We start from the raw sequence: 21,533 nt of genomic DNA on the forward strand, positions 1-21,533 counted from the left end.
ATTTACAATTGGCTGCAATAATTCTAATTTTATGAATAGTAGCGGCCGGTCAATTTGAAAGTTATTTAATACATAGTTACTAATTCACTGTCTAATTTTTTCATAATTATCCCGTTTACAGCAATATCGACATCCGATCATGAAGTATCTTCAACCCAAGAGATCGTTTACACGCCAACAAAACGTTCAAATGCCAATGCTCTCAATGCCACCGCCGGTACGTCAATACCAACACCCAACGAAGAGGAGGCAGCAATGTGGGTGCAAAATAGTGAAATAGACACAACACATCACCTGACAGAAAGTTCATATTACATGCGCAAGCGTACGCGCAAATTTTCCGATGAATTTACTCTGCCTGAAAATAAAAATGAAAATTCTGCTAAAGACATAATAAAACAAAGACGTAAAACGTTTTCCTCTGAATCATCTCTACCAGTACAATTTCCATCGAATATAACATCATTTACTAAAAATAATAAAGAACTTACGAACAGCAGTGCAACGGCTGGCGACGGTAGCGTTATAAATAATGCCGGCCAAAACAGTGGTGGTAGCTCACCATCTACCACTACTGAGCCAGTGACTAAGCAGGCCCCACCACGTAGACGCAATCACATACAAAAACGCAACAATTCACAATCACCACTAACAGCGCGTAGTCGCGCTGGTGGCAGTGTTGGTGAATTGAATAGCAGTTTTGTGTATAGTTGTAGTCGTTTACAACCGACTAACGTGGATATGGCAGATGTGGAACGTTGTGTAGTACTGCCAGCGAGCGCTGTTGTACCACCGGTGAATTTGGGCAACATCTCGCGTACGTATTCGAAAAATAACATGTCTCAGATTAAGGTATTCGTGCCACCTGATATGGAAATGTGTTTGGAAAACGAAGAAATGGAAAAAGAGGCCTTTATAGCGACCACCACAAGTAAAAGGGGTCGCCCAAAAGGCAGTGCCAAAAATCGTAGTCGTAAGGAACCAAAACAAGAATCAGCTGAAAAAGTGAATACGAAAAAGGCCGCTACAAACCAAACTAAAACGAAAACAGTGCAATCTACGAAGAAGCGCGATAATGCTGATAGTCGTCCCAAGCTTATGGATTGCTCTTCAAAATCAACAACCACAAAAGCGCCAACGCGTACGAAGCACGTGGAGCGTGCACCCAATCGTAAACGAAAATAGCATAACATTTCAAATACGCGTACACATCGCACCCCTGATGACGGTGATAATTATGATAGTGATTATGTTGTGAAAAATTGTGGAAAAATTTCGCCGTGCTTAACTTGGCATTTCTCTGATTATGAACGTTTGCGCACACTGCGCCCACGTTTGAAGGAACAATTGCAGCGCATGGTTCTAACTGAAGACCTCTCACCGAATGAGGATGAAATTGTTGAAGGCGAGCGGTTAAATGTGCTTGATATTGCTCATGGTAATGAGGTTGTTGACCCGAAATGGAATGCTCCCGAAATGCAACCAATTGTTTTGGTGCAACGCATTAGCTGGAGAAAGGGTGTAAACAATGATTAGTTGTTTAGTAAAGTTACTTTTGTTTTCGTAGCATTTTATCTGAAATGTAAATGTGTTGTAAAACTTTATTGCGGGCGTGTGAATTGAATAAATGTTACACACGTTCCAACGTTTTGTTAATTTAATTAGTCATTAATTATTTATATAATTTCAATGCATACGTAAAATCAAAAATACAAAAAAAATGTAGAATACAAAAAATACTGCCAGAGAGAAAATAAACATATGCACCAACAATAATAAAACCGTCATACATACTAAATGCATAAATATCGCATAAATATGAAAAAATAGTGGCAATGAAGGAAGTGTGGAAATATAGAAAACAATATATGGCTTGAGAGAATGCATATTTCATGTGAATTTTAAATATTCATAGAAATCAGACCAATATATACATATGTACGTATGTAAATATATACTATATAGATATTTCCTTAAATTTCATTGATTTCAATAAAGCTACATACTTATTGTACAAATTTTAAACTAGTTTCTGATTAAAACCACAAACAAAATGGCGTAAACACCAACTGTAACATATGTAAAATGTAATGTTACGGAATATAAAATGGGAATTTAATGTATAAAACAAAATATATTTTTATTATATAACAAAATATACGATAATTAATTTTAATTTTCAAATAATAAAAATATATGAATATATATGATTTTGTTTTTTGAAAAATAAATTTTGAAACCATGTTTTCATTGACTGTACAGTAATTTTACATCCTTTTCTTATTATGGTTTTATGATATTCGTTTATAATTAAAAAAAAAAAAATATAATGAACTAGTATTTGTAGTAATGTAGAAATTATTTCGAACAAAATAAATTATCGGCAGCAAATTCGTTAAAGTTTAGGTGTATTTTTATATAAATATACATATATACAGATATTTAAATAAATATATGTATGTTATATATATATGTATAAATATATGTAGTTATTGAAGATTTTGTTTCTATAAAAGCATTTCCTTAAATGTTGCGAACAACAATGCCTTTAGACGTGACAATTGCTCTCCAACATGGTTATTATTTCTAAACAATGTTTTTCGAACAAAATGAATTGATAACATTAAATTGTTTCTAAACAAAATATAAAAAGAAAAAAAATATTAAAATAATGTAGCTTAATTTATAATAAAAACACGAAATATTTTCTAAAGTAGTACGATAAATTATATAATTACAGATATTTAGATAAACAAAAAAACATATATATTTTTGGTGTTGAATATGGCAGCTCAATTTCGAATCTAGAATAGTAATGCAAATATTAATAAAAAAGAGGAAAATAGTATACAGAAATATTTTGTTCAAATGGAAATGTACATATATTTGCTTAAATAAAACTTATTAAGTATATAATTGAAATATACTATATTTCATATTGTTTGAAAAAAAAAATATGTATATATATAAAATTGAAGATATAATAGATTTACGCGTAAAGATTATTAAGATTATAAGTGGTATGAAGTGTCATTAAAAAATATATATATAAATCGTATAAAAATATAAATATATATACATATACATATGTATAAATCGGGTAAACAAAATTTTTGAACGAAATAAGTATATAAAAAAGTAATCCTATTATACGTATATAAAATTTACTTATATTTTAGAAGTTAGATATAAGCTCACGCGAAAAAAGCGTCCACAGAATTTCTTAGCATAACAAACAAATTAATTATTTGCAGGAAAACAAAATTAATTTGCGTAAAAAATCGTAATTTACATTTAGAAATTAATGTAATATTAAATTATATGTATAAGTGCATACGTATATATAGTATTGTTTTCGGGTTTAACAAATCGTTGAAGTTGATAAGTTACATTTCTAATAGTTTTAAGCGTGAACCGGCAAGCGTTGCATACATACAATTTGAGAATATACGAAAATAGGTGATTACCGTTTGTTGATTTCAAAAAGTTATTGTATACATACATACAAAAATGGGTTGATATGTATGTATGTATATGTCACCATTAAAATAAATATTACGAAAAGTATATAAAAACACACTGTAAATAAAAAAGCAATAACGAACTAAGTCTTCGAAGCACAGCACTCAAATGAGTATCACACACACAACCATACGTAAATATTAGAAAGTCGAGAAGTCTTTATTATGCAATCTTAATGAAATTCACAATAAAAATAAAGTAATAATAAAAATGATCTTTTTGGATGTGGAGTGGTGAGAAGATGGTGGACAAAATAAGATGTTTAAAATTAAATATGATTAAAAAAATATATATAATAAATAAATATTTGATTAAAAAGAAATTATGTGTTTGCAAATGCATTCAAAATATAAACAACCGTACAAAGCCAAATATTTTAGAATGATATGTAGCAGTAAAATGGTAATATTTCCTTAAAACAAAAACACGATAAAGTTTGCTCGAAAGCGTTAAACAAGAGCTGCTAAATAAGTAAAATAAAAAAACATGAAAAAATGTCAAATAATAATAAGAAAAGTTGCTATAAGAAAACCAATATCACAAAATAATAATAACACTCATTATGATTTCAAACACATTTGAAAAATAATATTTTTTATTATTATTCCTTATATGTATATACATATATATTATAGAAATTATTATTTAAAAATGTTATTTTTTTTACTAAAAAAACTTTTTTGAATACTAATTACGTAATAGCTGTTAAAAGCATCGTTTGTTGGCAATAATAAAGTTCAACTTTCTTCCTTTCAACGTTTCCTTAATTTGATGAATATTTGTGGCAGAACGAAAATGCACAACACTACATAGATACCTTTAAGAAGGTTACAAGCATAATGTAGCCCGTATTAATTTACAAAACAATTTTCTTCGTTGTAACAGTAATTTATGGTCTAAGTAAAAAAGTAATTGAAACAAAAAGCCGTAGCATAAATGTTTTTGTTAGAAAACACTTCGGTTATTCGTACATCAAGTCATAAAGTGTGCATTTGTATTTATTAAGTAGCTCTCGCAATTTTAGTATATTTTGTTATTGCTTATATAAAATAAATTTGCCTTGCAAAATTTGTATTCTGCGTGGAAATAGCAACAAGTGAGCATATATATGGTAACCAACAATAAATAAGTGCATTTTATTACATTATTATGAATATATTTAACTGACGATTTAAAGTTTATTGTAGACAAAGCAAACACACTCACAATTATTGTGTATATTATTAATACGCTAGCAATTTATTAGTGTACATACATTTCGTACGCTTTATATATGTAGATGTACACATACCTTATACTAAATATATACATATATGCTTATAACACTATTAAACAAATGAATTCTTTATGTTTGTACACATTTCGTCGAAGAAAAACACCGTATTTTATTTCGTTGTTATTTATTGTGATAATTTCTAAGTAAAAGTTTAATCCTTTTATTCTACTGAATATTACAATGTAAAGTAAATAAAAACTATCCAGAGAATTTTAAAATTTTTAATCATATCTTTTTTATTTCCCATGGATTAAGCAGGTGGTTAAAGGTAAGCGAGTTACTGTTGTTGCATATATTATTCTAAAAAATTTCACGTATTTTTATACAAATGCTGTTAGCGCAGAAAACATTCCTCAAGAAATTTTATAAAATGATAAAAGTAAAAAATTAAAAATTCTTTAGCTGGCAGCTAGCTTACCTTAAAGTCACCTTTTGACTTCCAAATCAAATCACAACATAGCGTGGGCTAGGCCCAGTGCCTGTCGGAATAAGTAGAAACATTCTCGGAAATCCTCCCCCACCCCATTTCAACACTCCCACTTAGGAGAAAGAATCATTTTGACGATATTCTCCTCAAAAACCGGCGATTTGGAACACATTTTTATTTTTCTAAATTTCTGTGTAAATCCAAATTTATTTTTTCTTTAATAATAATATGCCCCATGTGATTCTGCAAATTTTTGCATTTTTATTTTTTTTCTACGACCAGTAGCTTAGAAGTTATAAGCATTTTTGTATTCGCATGTATTCGGCGGATGCTTGCTGCATGCTTCTGGTCGCCTGGTAGAAATCTGAGATTTTGGCACCAAATTGAATGCAATTTTTCTGCAGCGGCTGCGGGATGCACACAAATTTGCGTGCATACGCAAAGGGGCAAAATGAGGAACACGGATGCCGGCATATACATTGCATACGCAAAGGAGCGAAATGGGGATCACGGATGCGGCCATTTGCAATGCCCGGAAACAGGAAAAGGTCCTCTACCGGAAATGGAATAACGGCACCCCACTTCCGGTATGAGACCCCAACCGGAAGTGGCAAACAGGAAACGGAAGTGGTTGGCCGGAAGTGTTGAACCGGATATGGGTGTTCCAAGCCGAAAATAGATTGTCCGGTTATGTACCGTTATCCGACGTACGGCCGTGAAAACCCGTTTCCGGTCCAACACTTCCGGAAAGTAGTTTGGGCCGGAAATAAAGCTTTATTGGTGCACTTCCGGTCGGCGACTTCCGTTTCCTGTTTGCCACTTCCGGTTGGGGTCTCATACCGGAAGTGGGGTGCCGTTATTCCATTTCCGGTAGAGGGCCTTTTCCTATTTCCGGCCATTGCAAATGGCCGCATCCGTGATCCCCATTTCGCTCCTTTGCGTATGCAATGTATATGCCGGCATCCGTGTTCCTCATTTTGCCCCTTTGCGTATGCACGCAAATTTGTGTGCATTCGCCGCCGCTGCAGAAAAATTGCATTCAATTTGGTGTCAAAATCTCAGATTTCTACCAGGCGACCAGAAGCATGCAGCAAGCAACCGCCGAATACATGCGAATACAAAAATGCTTATAACTTCTAAACTACTGGTCGTAGAGAAAAAATAAAAATGCAGAAATTTGCGGAATCGCATGGAGCATATGTTTATTAATGAAAAAATAAATTTGGATTTACACAGAAATTTAGAAAAATAAAAATGTGTTCCAAATTGCCGGTTTTTGAGGAGAAAATCGTCAAAATGATTCTTTCTCCTAAGTGGGAGTGTTGAAATGGGGTGGGGGAGGATTTCTGAAAATCTCTCTATTTATTCCGAGTCCCCTCTCTATAATAAGTTTAATGTACACATCTCCTAAACCTATAAAGCTACAACAACCCAGCGCAAATATTTTAAGAATGAAAATGGATAAAATCAGAAAGTAATTTGGTACATACTTAGATACTTATATATACTTACTCCTTCTTAGATCTTCAAAACTATGTGGCGATAGATTTATATAAAAATATTCAATATACCGTTACTGTTGTTGAAGTAATTTTTAGTTTATTTGTTTGAGTTCAAATTTACATATATATTTTTCAGTTGCATTTGCATTAACTACATCCATATGAAATCGCGCATATATAGTGTGACAAAAGATTACATAAATATAAACCGAAAGTTAATTACAATTTTGTGGGAATGTATATTTCTAGCGCAGCTTACGAGAATCTAACGCATGCCTATTGGTATGTAGTAATAAAATAATAAATATATCAATTTCTTTTAAAATAATCAAAATTTAGACGTCACAACACACGAAATATTAATAAATTAAAAATAGTATTATATTTGCACGCACATATGTATATATGTATGTGCCACACATAGTCGAATAATTAACGTAAAATTTGTTTATTTTGTATTACATTTTGGAAACAGTCTATTAGTATATTTTTTTATAAAGTTTTCTTTTCGTTTGTGAATATATTCAACACCGTTTGAGCTGGCAAACTCTGAGCAACATATACAGTCACAAGAATTCGTATGCAAATAGCAACGCTGCAGACAGCATAGGCGAAGAAAGCATTGTGGCGACGAGTAATAGAGTAGTGATCAGTTGCAGCGTCATATAAATGTATACAATTAACTAGGTATAGGTATTATGTGGTGTAAAATGAGTTTCCGCTGTGCCGCCCTCAGCGCCGTTTGTAGCAAAGTGTTGCGTATCTCGTTGTTGTATCGCAGCATTTATAGCCTCTTCGGTTACAGCGGCTGCAGCGCTGGCAGCAGCTGATAACGGCATCAGGCAGTACGCACCCGCCACCTCGCCGCTCTGATTGTTGTTAGTGGTCTTCGCGCTGTCCTTTTCTGGTTTAACAACATTATCGTCGGGATTTTCTTTGTTTTCAAGTTCATTTTCATGCATTAATGTGTTGGTTGCGAAAGTGTTATCAAATAAAGTGTTGCTGGTATTGTTGCTACTATTAGCAGAGTTTTGATCAGCTTCCGCCAAGTCTTCGTCGTTATTTTCTTTATTGCTATTACTTGTTCCCTGTTGTTGTTGCGTCTGCTGCTGATTTGCCATTTTATTGCGATTTCGTGGTAACTCTAAACTGGCGCTTGACGCTTCAGAAGTGCCACTCATGCTTAAATCGTCACCTTGCCGCCACTCACCTTCAGAACGCGCGCCTGGGAAAATACCTTCCAGATAATTGCGATACCATTGCAAAAATTCGTCACGTTGACGTGGTGCGCAGAGTTTTTTGATTCTCATATAGAACTTCTTGGGCGAAATGTGTGGCGAAGCCGTGGGGAGCGTTTTATGGTTTACAAGCATTGGTGCGAACTTTTGCACTGCGCAGGCGGTCAACTTAGCGATTTCCACCAACACAGTGTCGTTAATTTGTGTGTTGACATGCGTTTGGTTATGTATACGTGTAATTATGTATGTGATAAGATCAGTGCCATATGTTGGACGTGTGTTACTGCCGACAATAGAGGACTGAAATCAGGTAAAAATTAAATTTAAATGTAAGTTGATAAGTTATGACACCGTAATGCTTGTCTAATGAAATACTCACCGGCATTGCTTCCGCATCACCGCCTGCACCGCTGTTATTCACAGCATCCGTACGATTTTTGGGTTTATTACTGTTAGCTGTTGTCGATTTGTTGCTAGTATTTGATTCCGCATGATTAAATACATTTTGTCGCCAATTTGGAACGGTGTTGCCATCCCTGCGAACGTTGCTTCCAGACAATTTATGTTGGTGTGTCTGACTAGGCGCCGATGCATCGCTAACTGTCACATTATTACTTGTAATGTTGCTATTGTTGTAACGCATATCATCCTCCTCTGGTTGTTCACTCTCTCTTGCTGGCGGTACGCTTGACATGTGGTCTGTATTGGCAACGTTCGCCATTGACTCCACTAACGCTGCTGCGGCATCCTCATTGTCCGCTTTGTTGCTTTCGGTGTCAGCATTATTTGCACCATATTCATCTTCCTCTGCATTCTCTTGCAAAGCAGCTGCTTGCCGATTATTCACATTTGCGTTAACTGGAGCGGCTGGCAAGGCGTGTTGATCATCCTCAGCTGCAAGATCATCATTGGATTCTTGCTTGATCGCATAAGAGTTGGTTGAGTTTGGTGTCCGTCCAGTGCTAAAGTTAGCTGACATTGGTAATGGATTTTGCAGTTGTTCTTGCTGTTGCTTATACTGCTGCAAGCGCTGCTGTTGCTGTTGATTGCCCATGCGTGCATTCAAATTGAATTTACGCGTTGGGTCTCGGGTTAAATCAGATGCCCCTATTAAATCATTGGACTCTTCCTGGTCGTGAGCAGAGTTGCCGGCATTTGGGCCGGCAGAACCATCACAAATTTGACCACCATTACGCACACAATTGGTCTCAACTGACTCCTTCTCGAGCAGCATGCGTTCGAGGCGACGGAAAACATCTTCTTTTATTGACTCATAGAATTTGGTAGTAAATTTATCATTTTTCAAAGCATTCACGAGTAGATTTCGTTTAATCTCTTCTGATGTGGTATCGTCCTCCTCCTCATCGTTTAGCAAGTCTATGTCTACGTTCAAATCGGCCGCGGTTTCACCTTCAGTTTCCACTTCATGTGCAGCATTCTCGTTATTAATATTGGGCGTATTATTAATAAGTCCATTGGTGTCCATTAATTGCAATGCATTAGCGTTTGGCATATATGGCGAGTTATAGGTGGTTGTTGAGTTGACACACACTGTGGTGGGCAAAACATTGATAGTGTCGTTATCGTCAGCGGTCACAGTGCGTAGTAAAAGATCGACACGTTCGCGATTGCGAAGTTGTGCTTCGGCTGCAGCAACCGCTTCGCTGACCGAGGCGGGTAACAAATCTAGATGACGCGCCTGCGTGAAATCAACCATGTTTCGTAAGGTTGGCGCTGTAGATTGATCGATTTGTTGTTGGGCGCGTAACACCAGCTGTTGCTGTGACAGTATGTGTTGGTGTTGCTGTTGTTGTTGTTGCTGTTGCTCTGCTTGCATTCTATTCGGATTATGATGATCCATGGCTTCGGCGCCACGACAATTTGGTTTTGTTAACAACTTATTGCGCTGATAATGTGGACTATTGCCAAAGTTGACGTTCATGTTGCGCAACATATTGCTCGAATTAGAGCCCATGTTGCTGCTCAAGTGCGCATAGGGCGCAGCCAAATCGCTGTCAATGATGTTGTACGCATCGTATACATCAATATCAACATTGTCGGCGTCCGTATTGACATCGGCGCAATTGGTGGCGTTCGCAGCAGCGCCGGCAGGCGGTAGCCAGGAGGATTGATATAAGTTGTTGTGATTGGTGTATAACGAATTTATAGGTCCGACATTTTGTTGCTGCTGCTGCTGCTGCTGCTGATAGCGGTTGATATGCGAACGCTGCAGCGTGCGCAAATACTTATTGTCATTCGCATTGCGTTCGTAATTCAAATTGTTGCAACTATTGCTGTTACTACCGTCAACTGTGCGATATAATTGTGGCTGAGTTTGTGTTGCGCGTTGCTGTTGCTGCTGTCGTTGCTGCACCGCCTCCTCTCGCTGCTGTTGCTGCCGTTGTAATTGCTGCAAGTTGCTGCTGGTCAGCGCGGCAGGCAATGTTGTTGTTACGGAACGGCGTAGGCCTTGCGATTGTGATCGATATTGCGCCGCACCACGTGCCTCAGTTTCATCGATTGTGCGTTGTTGTAAATATAGTTGATGTTGGTGCTGCTGTTGTTGTTGTTGGTTATGCTGTTGCTGCTCTTCATTGCTTTTATTCGAGTTGGTAGAGAGCAAATTTTGACGCGAATAACTAAATTGTAAAAGAGTAAAATAGAAAAAAAGCATTTGCAATTTGTTTTTGTTGGTTATTCGAAATAAGCATTAGGGATTAGCGTACAAAAAAGGAATATAAAAGTTGTAGATTATGTTTTTAATAAATCAAGGTGGCAATGTGAAGGACTATGCAATATACATACATATTACGCAAAATAATAAGAACAGAGTTTAACGTTTTATATGTCCTTCTGATTTACTTATACAATAAACTTGTTTACTGCAACGTCATTAATTAACGATATTAACAATTGTAAATAAAATTTTAATTTTGTAATTCAAAAAAAGCTTCGAAATGATAAACTAAAATACTTAAACAGGGTTCCCACACACCGGATTAAAATAAAATAAAAAAAATTTAAGTCCACATACCGGATTAAGCTATTTTTAAATTGAAATTTATTTTTAATTTTTAATCTCGGATTGGAAAATAACAAAGACAAATGTTATTCCCAAGCATATAATTAAGAATTACACAAACAATTAAATTTGTATAATTAAGAATTACACAAAAATTTATAATTCGTTTTTAAAAATTTAAATTTTCAATCCAAAATGTTTGAATAATAAAATTTGCAACCCTGTACTTAGTTATTGTTTATCAATTGAATATAACGAGATGTCAGTCCACGCCAAGCTGCTAGTATTAAAATATGGCATGCAAAAACTAAATTGTTTTATATAAAACAGAAGTTAGTATTCAACTTTGTTTAATACCAAAACTAAACTAAAACGAAAGCCTTTTAAATTTACTTGTGTTTTATAATATTATAATTGAAGCGTTTAATTTTGACAAATATTCATAGCACGCATCAACTGTGGTGTTAGTTGCATAAAACATAAACAATAAAAAGTTAAACCCTCATTGTGCAAGCAACTTACCCACACCATCATTAGCTTATTTTCTTTGGGAAAATGAAATATAATTGTATTTAAATGTCCTGCACATTTCTTTTATTGAAATAATCGATAGATAATATGTGAACTAATTTTTTATACAATAAAAAACTCAGCCATAACAAAATATATAATTTTCATTTAGAACTAATCAAAAAAACTAATAGGTGCTAATAGTAAGAAATACGTTTTATAAATAATTTGATAGTGCGAATTTGAAGTATGCGTTAAAGAGATTTTTTTTTTAATTTTCTAGAGACGGAAATTTGGATAGATTAATAGATTACAGAAGTAGATACAATGAATAACCAAACGTTTCCCAGTCAGATACAAATATACGTAAAAGTTATATTAAATGTGCAAAAGTTGTTGAAGAGAAATTGTAGAAGAAATTGCACCGCAATAACGTTAATAAAGTATAACAAACCAGTACCCTTGATGTAGTTAACTACAATATTGTAATTTAAAGAGATTTTTTCGTAATATTTTTCTACTTCAATGCATCGAAATTACCTTCGAAAATTGTCCCAATAATTGTTGGCACGATTACCAGGTGGCACTTGATTATTCAATGTATTACCGCCGCCAATATTGATGTTACTATGACCGTGTTGTTGTTGCTGTTGTAGCTGCTGCTGCTGATGCAAATTGTTAGCATAGTGATTTTGTGTGCGCAAGTTAGCATTATTTTGGTGTATAGCGTTATTGTGATGGTGCATAAAAATCGGGCCTGGTCCAGCCGCATTACCCTGCAGTGGTGGTGATTGCGGTGCTTCGTTGTTGTAATGTGATGCGCCGTGATTGGGCGGTGGTGGTGGTGCAGCGTTATTTAAAGTGTTATATAGGCCGGCGTTGGTGCTGCTGGCCGCCGCTATGTTGCTGTGTTGTGTTTCGCTGCTAAAAGCTGTTGCGATGCGACCATGTTGTTGATATTGTTGTTGTTGCTGATGACGTTGATAGTTGGAGAATGCGCTATTGCGTGTGGTTGTGGTGAGGCCGGGCATGAAAAGCGCTGGTTGCTCGGATTGCGCACGATTCGAGCTGCTCAAATAGAGATTGTTTGGCAATGTGCCTGCCGTTATGCCAGGAGGTGGGACCGATTCGGCACGCAGTGAGTAGGGCAAATCCGTTAGCGGTACAGCGTTGACGTTTCCAGTCAAAGTAAGTAAACGTTCCTGTAACTGTAGAAAATTGTGATATTGTTAGAATGATTGTAGTGTTGACGTACTAACTAAAATATTGTATGGAAATATCGCGTATGTGGGAAATGCCTTGCGGACCATTCTGACAACATGGATCTAAAATAGGTTTTAAACCGCCAGCGATTTTATAGACGAAGTTTAAAAAAGCTGAATAATCAGTAGTAAGGAAGATATGTATATGATATATGTAGTTCTCCGATTTCGATAAATCATCAATAGAATATCAAAATGCACCTACGCATTAAATTTCATTCGAATATAAGAAAAACTGACGAACAAATTGTATGATCCTTAAAAACTTCGCCTTAAAAATCGGTGGCTTTCATACAAAGATGTTCAAATTTATGCGTACAACATTTCCCACATATGCGATTTTCCCGTTTTTTGGCTCCCTGCAAATCGACCCGCTTTACTGTCTACTCACCACATGTATTGTGTTATTCAAAGCATCAATTTCACGTTGCTGATGCCACAACATCTGATTGCATTGGCATACAGAATTGATGAGCATTTGTTGAGTTTGCACGAATTGCTGTAACAATACAGGATCGGCGGCCAATTGTGCAGCCGTATTTGTGGAACTAGTTGCTGGCGTTGGTCCGCTAATAATGGGCGCGTTAGTAGCGCTGTTTGCCGCGCTGCAAATACATTCGCTGTTCACGGCAGATTGTGGCAGCAAACCAACAGGGGTGAATGGTGCACCAACACTCTGATTTGTTGCTGCCGAGTTCGGTTGTGATGCAGTTAATGGATGTGGCGGTGCGCCGAAACCATAGTACAATTGTGGATTCCAAGTGTTGGGCATTGGCGGCAGCGGTGCTGATATTTTAAAATAGACATTTGAAATATACTATTGTATACAAATAATAAAATATTTTTTTTATTAAAAAACTTACGCCAACTGCTGCAAGCGCCCATGGGCGGCATTGGTGGTGGCATTGAGAATTGCGAACTGCCAGATTGTACACTACCAGCTTCCAGCGAAGCACCTTCCTGCGTGGTACTGTTGGCATTGGCTAATGTAGAATGGCGACGTTCAGCTGCCGTAGATGATGTTAAATTCGTGTCAAAGCTGTCTTCCTTACCAAGGGCGCCGGCCGATATTCGTTGACCTTGAGTTTGAAGACAGTGTTCATTAATTTTTGCCGATGCCGCTCCGGCAGCCAATGTATGTGCAGTTACAGCTGCTTTTGCTGCCGCGCGATGTTGTTGTGCCGGAGTAGATTGTTGTTGGGGCGCCGAAAAATATTGCCGTCCAGTCGAAGTTGTATTCGATGTGGGGATGTCCGAATCATTCAGCTCTTCATCGCAATCTGCCTCATCGTCGGCTTCGGAGACAGTATCGCTACGGCGTGGTGCTTTAATGCCAATTGGTGCAATAGTAGCACTATTTTCATCTTGTTGTAAACGTTGACACAACAATTCGAATTCCTTTTTCTTTGCCTCATATTCTTTCTTGAGTTGATCGCTTTCGGCAGTCGCTGAAGGCGGTGGGGTGGGAGTGTCGATTTCACGTTGCTTACGACTGCGTGGTGTGGGGGTAGGTGTTAAACTGCTGCGCTTTAAAGCATCTTCACCAAGTTTTGCTGCGTCCGCAGCTTGTTGTTTGCGCAAAACGATCTCTTCCTTCAACGCCTTTATGCGATCGCGTTCGGCCTGCAAACTTTCTGCCTGCGCACGTAAATCTGCGGTTACTTCATTAATCATACGCATTTTTCGTGTAAGATATACATCTTCGCCAACGTCATCCGCGCTGCCAGCAGCATGTGCCGGCACAACCGAAACCGGTGTACAGTCGCGGTCAAACGACGAGCCGGTCGAGCGTGATTGCGAACGTAGCTCACGTGGTGGTGTACGACCGATATCATTAACATCACGCGATGTACGCGCCTCTATGATATTCACAGTCTCCATCATGTCCTTTAGACGTTGTAATTGCTTACGCATCGTTTCTATGTCGGCAACTTTCTGTTGTATAAGCATAGCGGTGGCCGCATTTTCTTCAGGATCGCCATCCTCGTCATCATCATCATTAGCGTTAATAGCTGCATTTCCGGCTGGTTCAGTTACACCGCCATTAGTGAGTTTTATGGGCACAGTCCGCGTATAAGTGACCGGCACAATGCGTGCGCCGTTAGTTGCATTTGGTGTTTCTTCGTGCTCTTGCGTGTTTTTATTTACCACTGGTTTCTCGCTAACAGTCGCTTCATCTTCGCTTTCCTTCGTACCCATAGCACACCTACGTTCGGCATTACGATTGATATCCTGCAATTCGCTCACCAATGTACGCATATCATCACGTTGCGCACGCAAGGATTCTAGTTTACGTTGCAACGCCTCCTGTTCGGCTAGGATTTCTGGACCATCATCACCCAGTAGATTGCTTAACTCATTCTGATTTTGTATAAATGTCGTGAGATTCTTCATGCGACCAACCAATGTGGCCATATCTGAATGCACTTGATCGATTGACTCATATTCAGGTGTGCCATCAGCATTTGAGGAGCCGTTTAGTTGGTTAGAACCAAAACTTAAGGTACCAGCCTGTTGGCGCAGATGTTCCATCTCGCTCAAATGCTGTTTAGCGGCATTTTGCAAACGCAAGAGCTGTTGTTGCTGCTCTTGCATATTTTGTATATTACGATTAGAAGTCTCCAAACGTTGCTGCAACTCATCGAAGCTGGGTGAATCATCTGGTGTAGGCGTTTCAACGCTGTGCAATGATTGTATAGATTGTGCGCGATTATCGCTCAACTGAAATAAAAAAATGGTTTTAGTTTAATACGTAAACTACAATAATTACTATGTACATATGTACCTCACTAAGTGCGACATCCTCTAGACTTGCTGAGTTCACTACCACTTCACGCTCCATACTTTCGGATTTATTTTCATATACCATTAACGGCTTAGGCGAATTTTGTTGAACAGTTAAATTAGCTACGCTTACTCTTGGTGTAATATCTTCGTTCTGTTTTGGTAAACGCTGATTGAGGGATGTAATTGTTGGCGCCGTTACGTTCAAAAAATGTTTAATTAATTGTAGACGTTGTAGTAAAATTGACTCAACATTTACGCCTTCACCAAAGGGAATTTGTTGCGGATTGGTGGCAGACGCCGCTCTTGCTACAGCCGTTGACAAAGCCGAAATAGTTGGTGTTTGCGTTGTAGTTATGCTGGTGCCCAAATTCAGTAGTCTAACCGGCAACAACGGGGTTTTATTCACTTTAGTTAATTTTACAAGTGAACTTTGTCTGGCTTTTGAAATTGCATGTGGTTCCTTTAATATTTTTTGTATTTGTGCAGAGTTAGTTCCATGCGAGTTACTAGCTTCTCTTAACACACGTTCCGCAGACTTTGGTTCTAATGATGAACAAGGCAATACCGAGGGTGGTTTTGTATTTTGCTCTGATTTTAAGGATGGAATGCCAATATTATTATTTTACAAAATGTATATATGGCATGTATATATATCACAAAATATTATAATAAAAAAACTAATTTCGTTTAAATTTATCTATTTACTGGTCTAGTATCGGAAATAAGAAATGTTTACATAAAGTTTTATTTTTAGCACATAGGCATTTCTCTGGAGCAATGATTCATCATAAACATTTCGAGACAATAAAATATTTCGTAACGCGCGGTCATTTGTCACGATCAATATGTAAGATAAAAAATTTTGTTTATTTGACAGTCAAAGAGGAAATTATATTTCCTATTTTGAAAGTATGTGTCTAATTTGGAGAAGTACAACGAGGCAGATCACTTTTTATGTATTTCCTTTGGGTTGCGTAGAGAGGGGAAAAATGTATCCGAAGCAAAAAGATATTGAGGAAAACTAAAATTAGATATTATTTTTAGAAATGCGCTAGTCGCTACTCGTGTTCGAATACATATATGATGTACAAACAGGTAAAAATACACTAAATTTACAAAGGAATCATAAAATAAATAAAATAAATTTTTATACATATATTTCATTCAAAATCAGAATTGTTCGTGACATCAATAACTTACCGCTTTTACTTATGTCGCAATGACTACCAGTTATATTTCCGTTTATACGTGTTGATGATTTTTCTGGACTATGTTGTCTTTTTCTCTGCACATCCGCTGTTCCAGAACTTGTATTATTATTATTATTAATATTGCTTTTTTTAAAATTTCGATTGTTTGCTTTCGGAAAAGCTGTTTCAGTTTCGCCGCTGGTTGTTGCCGATGCTCTATGCGTTTTCACAGTTGCACCACGATTTGTTGGTCGATTCGTTGACACTGCGTAATCCTTTAAATAGAGTGTAAAACACCAAACTATTAAAAGCGCACAGCAAATTAATATCAATGACACTTTGAATGACTCAATTGTGATCAACTAAATGTTTAAACTATGTAATGTGAAATTCGGCTATTTTTGAAAGTTCAAAGATTCGTTGAAAGTATTTTTACATGTGCTTTTTTCAATTACAAAACAAATTCGTGAGGATTCGACTGTGATGGTCTACTCGTATTGACACGTTCGTGTCCAAATCGGTACTGAATTGCGAGATCTTTGCCGAAAGTCAAATCTCTTATTCTAACATAATTTAGTAGAAAACATTTTGGAAAATTTCTCTGTTTGAGATAAAATAGTTAATGCTCTTATTAAGTTTGTTTATACTTCTAATAGCATTTTATGAATATTCATATTTATGCATACCCAAGCAAGCATTTTAGATAAAATATGATATATGTATTTTACAAAAAACAAAAAACAAAATATAAATAAATGATCAGATTAAATTTACTAGTTTGGAATAATTTTACTTCAAATTTCATTAAAAAACTAAGAAAATACATTATTTAAAAAACAAGGTTCACATATGGCAAACAAAAATTATATTAACTTACATCATTGCTATTTACTTGCCACTGTACACAACCATCTGAAGATGTGCCTGTTGTTCCGCTACCACCACTGACTCCAGAGTTGATGCGATGCCTTTGTGCAGATCTATGTGATCTTTTATGAAGTTGTTGTTGCATTAATGTTTGTTTACTTTTTTGCTATAAGATATAATACATTATAACTTCAATATATCGTTTCAATATACTTAAGTTGCTTAATAGCGCAAACAACGAGTTTATAATTTTCATTCCAATAATCATTCATATAAATTTGTGTATATATGTTCAACAAATTGCAGGGGTTGTAATCCTGCTCTAAATTACTTCACCTTACCATTTCTGTTTCCTTTGTGACCTGAACCGTAGTTACATTTTTCACTGGAGCCATAACTTTCTATAGCTATTTTACAGAGGGCATGGTATTAGTTAATTCATATTTTAAATAAAAAATTTTAATTTCAGTTTGTCCCTTATTTGTAGACACTGACCTGGCTTGAAATTTTTGCTCTTTTGCTTCCTAAATCACTTCTGCGTTCGAGTTCATTTATTAGTAACCATTCACGCTTCCACTATTCCCTATCGAATTATTAATTAATATTACGAAATTTTTCCAATACTATTATAACATTTATTCAACAAATGTATAGTTTCTACAAAATTTTCTGACAGCCAAAGAGTTCTTTTGTTTCATTTGAAATTTTACATCAAAGTTATGTTCTACACTTTCCACCAACAAATTTTAGTTTATGAATGTTACACTCAATTCCGTTTTGTTATTCTCTTCTTCTTTATCATATGTTTGTTTGCCATATCTTTTCAAATTGCACAAATGTCAAATATCATAAGCAAAAATTCTGACTACCCAGCAAGCAAAAACAAAAAACGGAGACGTTTGAGTACTCTCAGAAATAAATATCAGCAGCTTGCTCTCAATGAGTGAAAAGTATCAGCTGTATGTACATATGTATATGTAAGTGATTTAGAAAATATATGAATGCGTATGAGTGTAAGCAGCCATCTTCCATTCATTGAAACTGTTAGGTAGTCCATATAAAAGGTATAGTGGTATGGCAGCATTGAACGGATCTATTGGCAAACAACAAAACCTTGTTCCATCATACTAATTGCAATTAAAACTTTATTTAGAATTAACTCTGATGTAATGTATATAATCGTTACCTTTTAAAGTTTAAAAGTACCCAAAGCACTCATACGTTTGATATACTATATATATGTACATATGTATGTATTATAGAGATATAAAAGCAAACCCACAATCTCAACATTACACTTGAAGATCTGTAGACTTTATATTATATTAAAATAATGTATTATACATATACATACACCATCAATAAAATGTTTTTTTTAATAAAATGATAGGATATCTTAAAAAAATTTTATGACTGACGCTTCCTGCGTAAAAGATCTTCTTTAAGCGCACGCAAACGATCACGTTCAGCACGCAAATCATCCGCTTGACTACGTAAATCTGCTGTAAAATCGCTAAACATATTCATCATGGCTGAAAGTAGCTCCTCATTGGCCACCTGTGATGGTGCATATGAATTAAGAGTTTGCTCCTCGTCGTTCGCTGTATTTTCGTATTTTTTAACTTCAGTTTGTGTATTAGTATCGCTTTCATTTAATTTAGTAGTTGGTTGCAAATTAGTATCGCTTTCATTTAATTTAGTAGTTGGCTGAATAGTCGTTGTGCTGGTCACACATGGAGACTGCACTTCGTCTTTACTGTCGGCAATAAGTAATTTAGTTAGTGAACTCTCCAATGCGGCTGTAGCAGTGCTATTTAGAATACCTTTCGAGGCTATGTGCTCCTCTATCTTTTCAGTGGTATTCATAATGTTCTGAACATGCTTAAAACGAGCTTTCAATGCTGCAATTTCCGCTAACTTTTTCTGCAAATACTCCGCTGTTTCGGGATCATCGTTATCCTCGTCGTTTTCTGACGCATTCGTTTGTGAAGAACTGAGTGTTTTTTGAATGCTCTCTGTATTTAAATTGGCGCTTTGTTCCACGCCATCATTTGGTGAGGCAATAGTAGCGGTTTCTTGCTCCTCAACTTCTGCAGCGGCAAATTCTGTAGCATCGGTCTGTTGAGGGTCTGTATTATTTTCGTGTGCATCAGGTGTAGGTGCCGTTCCACGTCGCTGTTCGCCAACACGACTGAATTGCTGTTCATTCAAATGACTCAAAGCAGCGGCTCGTTGTCGTAGTACTTGCATTTCTTGTAGCAACTGTCGGTGTTCCTCCTGCATCTCTTGCAATTGCCTTTGCGAATCGAGCAGGCGCTAGAAATAAGTATGTTTTTTTTTTTATTTGAAATTATTTTTGTGAGCAACATTTTTTGAAAAAAATTTATATTTACCTCACCAAGCGCTAAATTTTCCTGTGAAGGCGGTTTGTTGAGTTCATTTACCATTTTTGTGTTTACCTAAAATAATATTATTTGTATACTAAGAATTTAGTTTAAATAAACATTAGCGCTTATTAGCTTTTTTATGGATTAATTATAATAAAGCATTTGCTTAACAAATTGTAAATACATTTTCTATATGTGCATACAGACCTACATTAGAGTGGGTCGATTTACAGGGAGCCAAAAAAACGAAATCATTCAGAACAACTTTGTTTAAGAGACAATAGGTCTAAAACCGGTTTCGAGCCAATGAGTTTTGAGAAAAAATACTTAAATGTATTCATAAAATCGCAATTTTTCAGCTGTCACACTAAGTGTGACGCTTAATTAAGATATTCACACTTAAATGTCACACCACCCTGTATAGCAAATGCATAAAAAGATTTCATGAACAACTTATGCTAAAAATAGTTAACATTTATTATGCTGCCATTGCACAGAAACTAATTAAATATTTTCAAGTTATTAACGTCACCTTCGAAATTTTTTAAACAATATATATTTTGGTAAGCAAAATAAATATGATAAACTATTGCCACTCAAAAGAGAAATTGTCATTTCTTATTACATGCATTAAACAATGAAAATACGAAAATTGAAAAAAAATATTTGCTTTTACCAAAACCTTCAAAACAAAGAACTTTCACACACGATTGTCGCAGCAACAGTCCAATAGCAACTGAATAATACGATTTTCAGCGGTTTTTCGGAAAAGCCGAGAGATGCTTTGTTTTTGGTAAATCCAAGAGCAAAGCGAAGAATAGGTGTGAAAATATATTATATGTACATATGCATATATGTATTTATGTATGTACATATGTATGAACATTTGTGTTTTAGATTTTATAAGATCAGTTGTGCGCGTGAAGAATGTTATTGCGGCTACATACATATATAAGAATATATATACACATACATATATGCTTATGTATAATAACAAAACAGATACCTTGTAGATAGTTCATAGTACTCTTAATAAAGGGTGTTTGTGCTTACACAGCTTTATAAGAATTCTTAAGGTTCATAAAATTGTAAATTAATACTTAAATATTATGTTACTCATACGACGCGTATTCCATGCTTAAAATGAGAGTCATTTTGAAAATCAGCTATAGAACAAGTAGTTATATATAATCTTGCGGTAAAATCATTTATATATACTTCATCTATTTTCTGATCCCATTTACTGTACACAGACGCCTTCGAATTGATGCTGGATTTTTAGGGTAGAAATGCACTCAAATATTAGACAATATCTGCCAAGGGACGACACTACTTAGAAAAGACTATTTTGATATTGATCGGAAACTGGCGCACAGTCAAGGTTAAGTGCCACACCATAGTGGACCACTATCCTTTGACATACCTTAGCTGCAATACAAATGCAACGACTTTAGGTATTGTGAAACCAATTAGGGAATAAATGTTCATAAGTACTGTACAATGAAAATTATTTGAGGAATTTAATTTCATACTTTTGAATATT

General features: G+C 35.7%; 3 protein-coding genes across 5 annotated transcripts in view; 1 reads left to right on the forward strand and 2 right to left on the reverse strand.

Annotated features, from left to right (window-relative positions):
- The window catches only part of LOC126763429 (uncharacterized), a 30,304-nt gene extending 25,281 nt beyond the window's left edge, over positions 1-5,023 (forward strand). Inside the window, 1 exon segment of the mRNA XM_050480939.1 lies at positions 122-5,023. Within this exon segment, the coding sequence (XP_050336896.1) occupies positions 122-1,185 (1,064 nt within the window). The 3' untranslated portion in view covers positions 1,186-5,023.
- Positions 5,024-6,793: 1,770 nt separating this feature from the next.
- On the reverse strand, positions 6,794-18,810 carry LOC126763623 (uncharacterized). Of its 2 annotated transcripts, XM_050481309.1 has the most exons (10): positions 18,099-18,810; positions 17,945-18,010; positions 17,614-17,769; positions 16,747-17,011; positions 15,545-16,134; positions 13,623-15,480; positions 13,151-13,545; positions 12,038-12,705; positions 8,345-10,604; positions 6,794-8,265 (listed from the first exon to the last, which is right to left on the reverse strand). In XM_050481309.1, exons 2-10 carry the CDS (start codon positions 17,996-17,998, stop codon positions 7,411-7,413), a joined length of 7,101 nt encoding a protein of 2,366 aa, XP_050337266.1. In that variant the 5' UTR covers positions 17,999-18,010; positions 18,099-18,810; the 3' UTR covers positions 6,794-7,410. The 2 variants fall into 2 exon arrangements, with proteins under 2 accessions (XP_050337266.1, XP_050337267.1); XM_050481310.1 differs by lacking the exon at positions 17,945-18,010.
- Positions 18,811-18,889: 79 nt separating this feature from the next.
- LOC126763624 (uncharacterized) lies at positions 18,890-20,736 on the reverse strand. Of its 2 annotated transcripts, none has more exons than XM_050481312.1 (3): positions 20,667-20,736; positions 19,997-20,062; positions 18,890-19,919 (listed from the first exon to the last, which is right to left on the reverse strand). In XM_050481312.1, exons 2-3 carry the CDS (start codon positions 20,048-20,050, stop codon positions 19,011-19,013), a joined length of 963 nt encoding a protein of 320 aa, XP_050337269.1. In that variant the 5' UTR covers positions 20,051-20,062; positions 20,667-20,736; the 3' UTR covers positions 18,890-19,010. The 2 variants fall into 2 exon arrangements, with proteins under 2 accessions (XP_050337269.1, XP_050337268.1); XM_050481311.1 differs by having other exon boundaries at positions 20,673-20,708.
- Positions 20,737-21,533: the final 797 nt, after the last annotated feature.

This window comes from Bactrocera neohumeralis, chromosome 6 (assembly GCF_024586455.1).
Source record: "Bactrocera neohumeralis isolate Rockhampton chromosome 6, APGP_CSIRO_Bneo_wtdbg2-racon-allhic-juicebox.fasta_v2, whole genome shotgun sequence".
Classification (NCBI taxonomy): Eukaryota; Metazoa; Arthropoda; class Insecta; order Diptera; family Tephritidae; genus Bactrocera; species Bactrocera neohumeralis.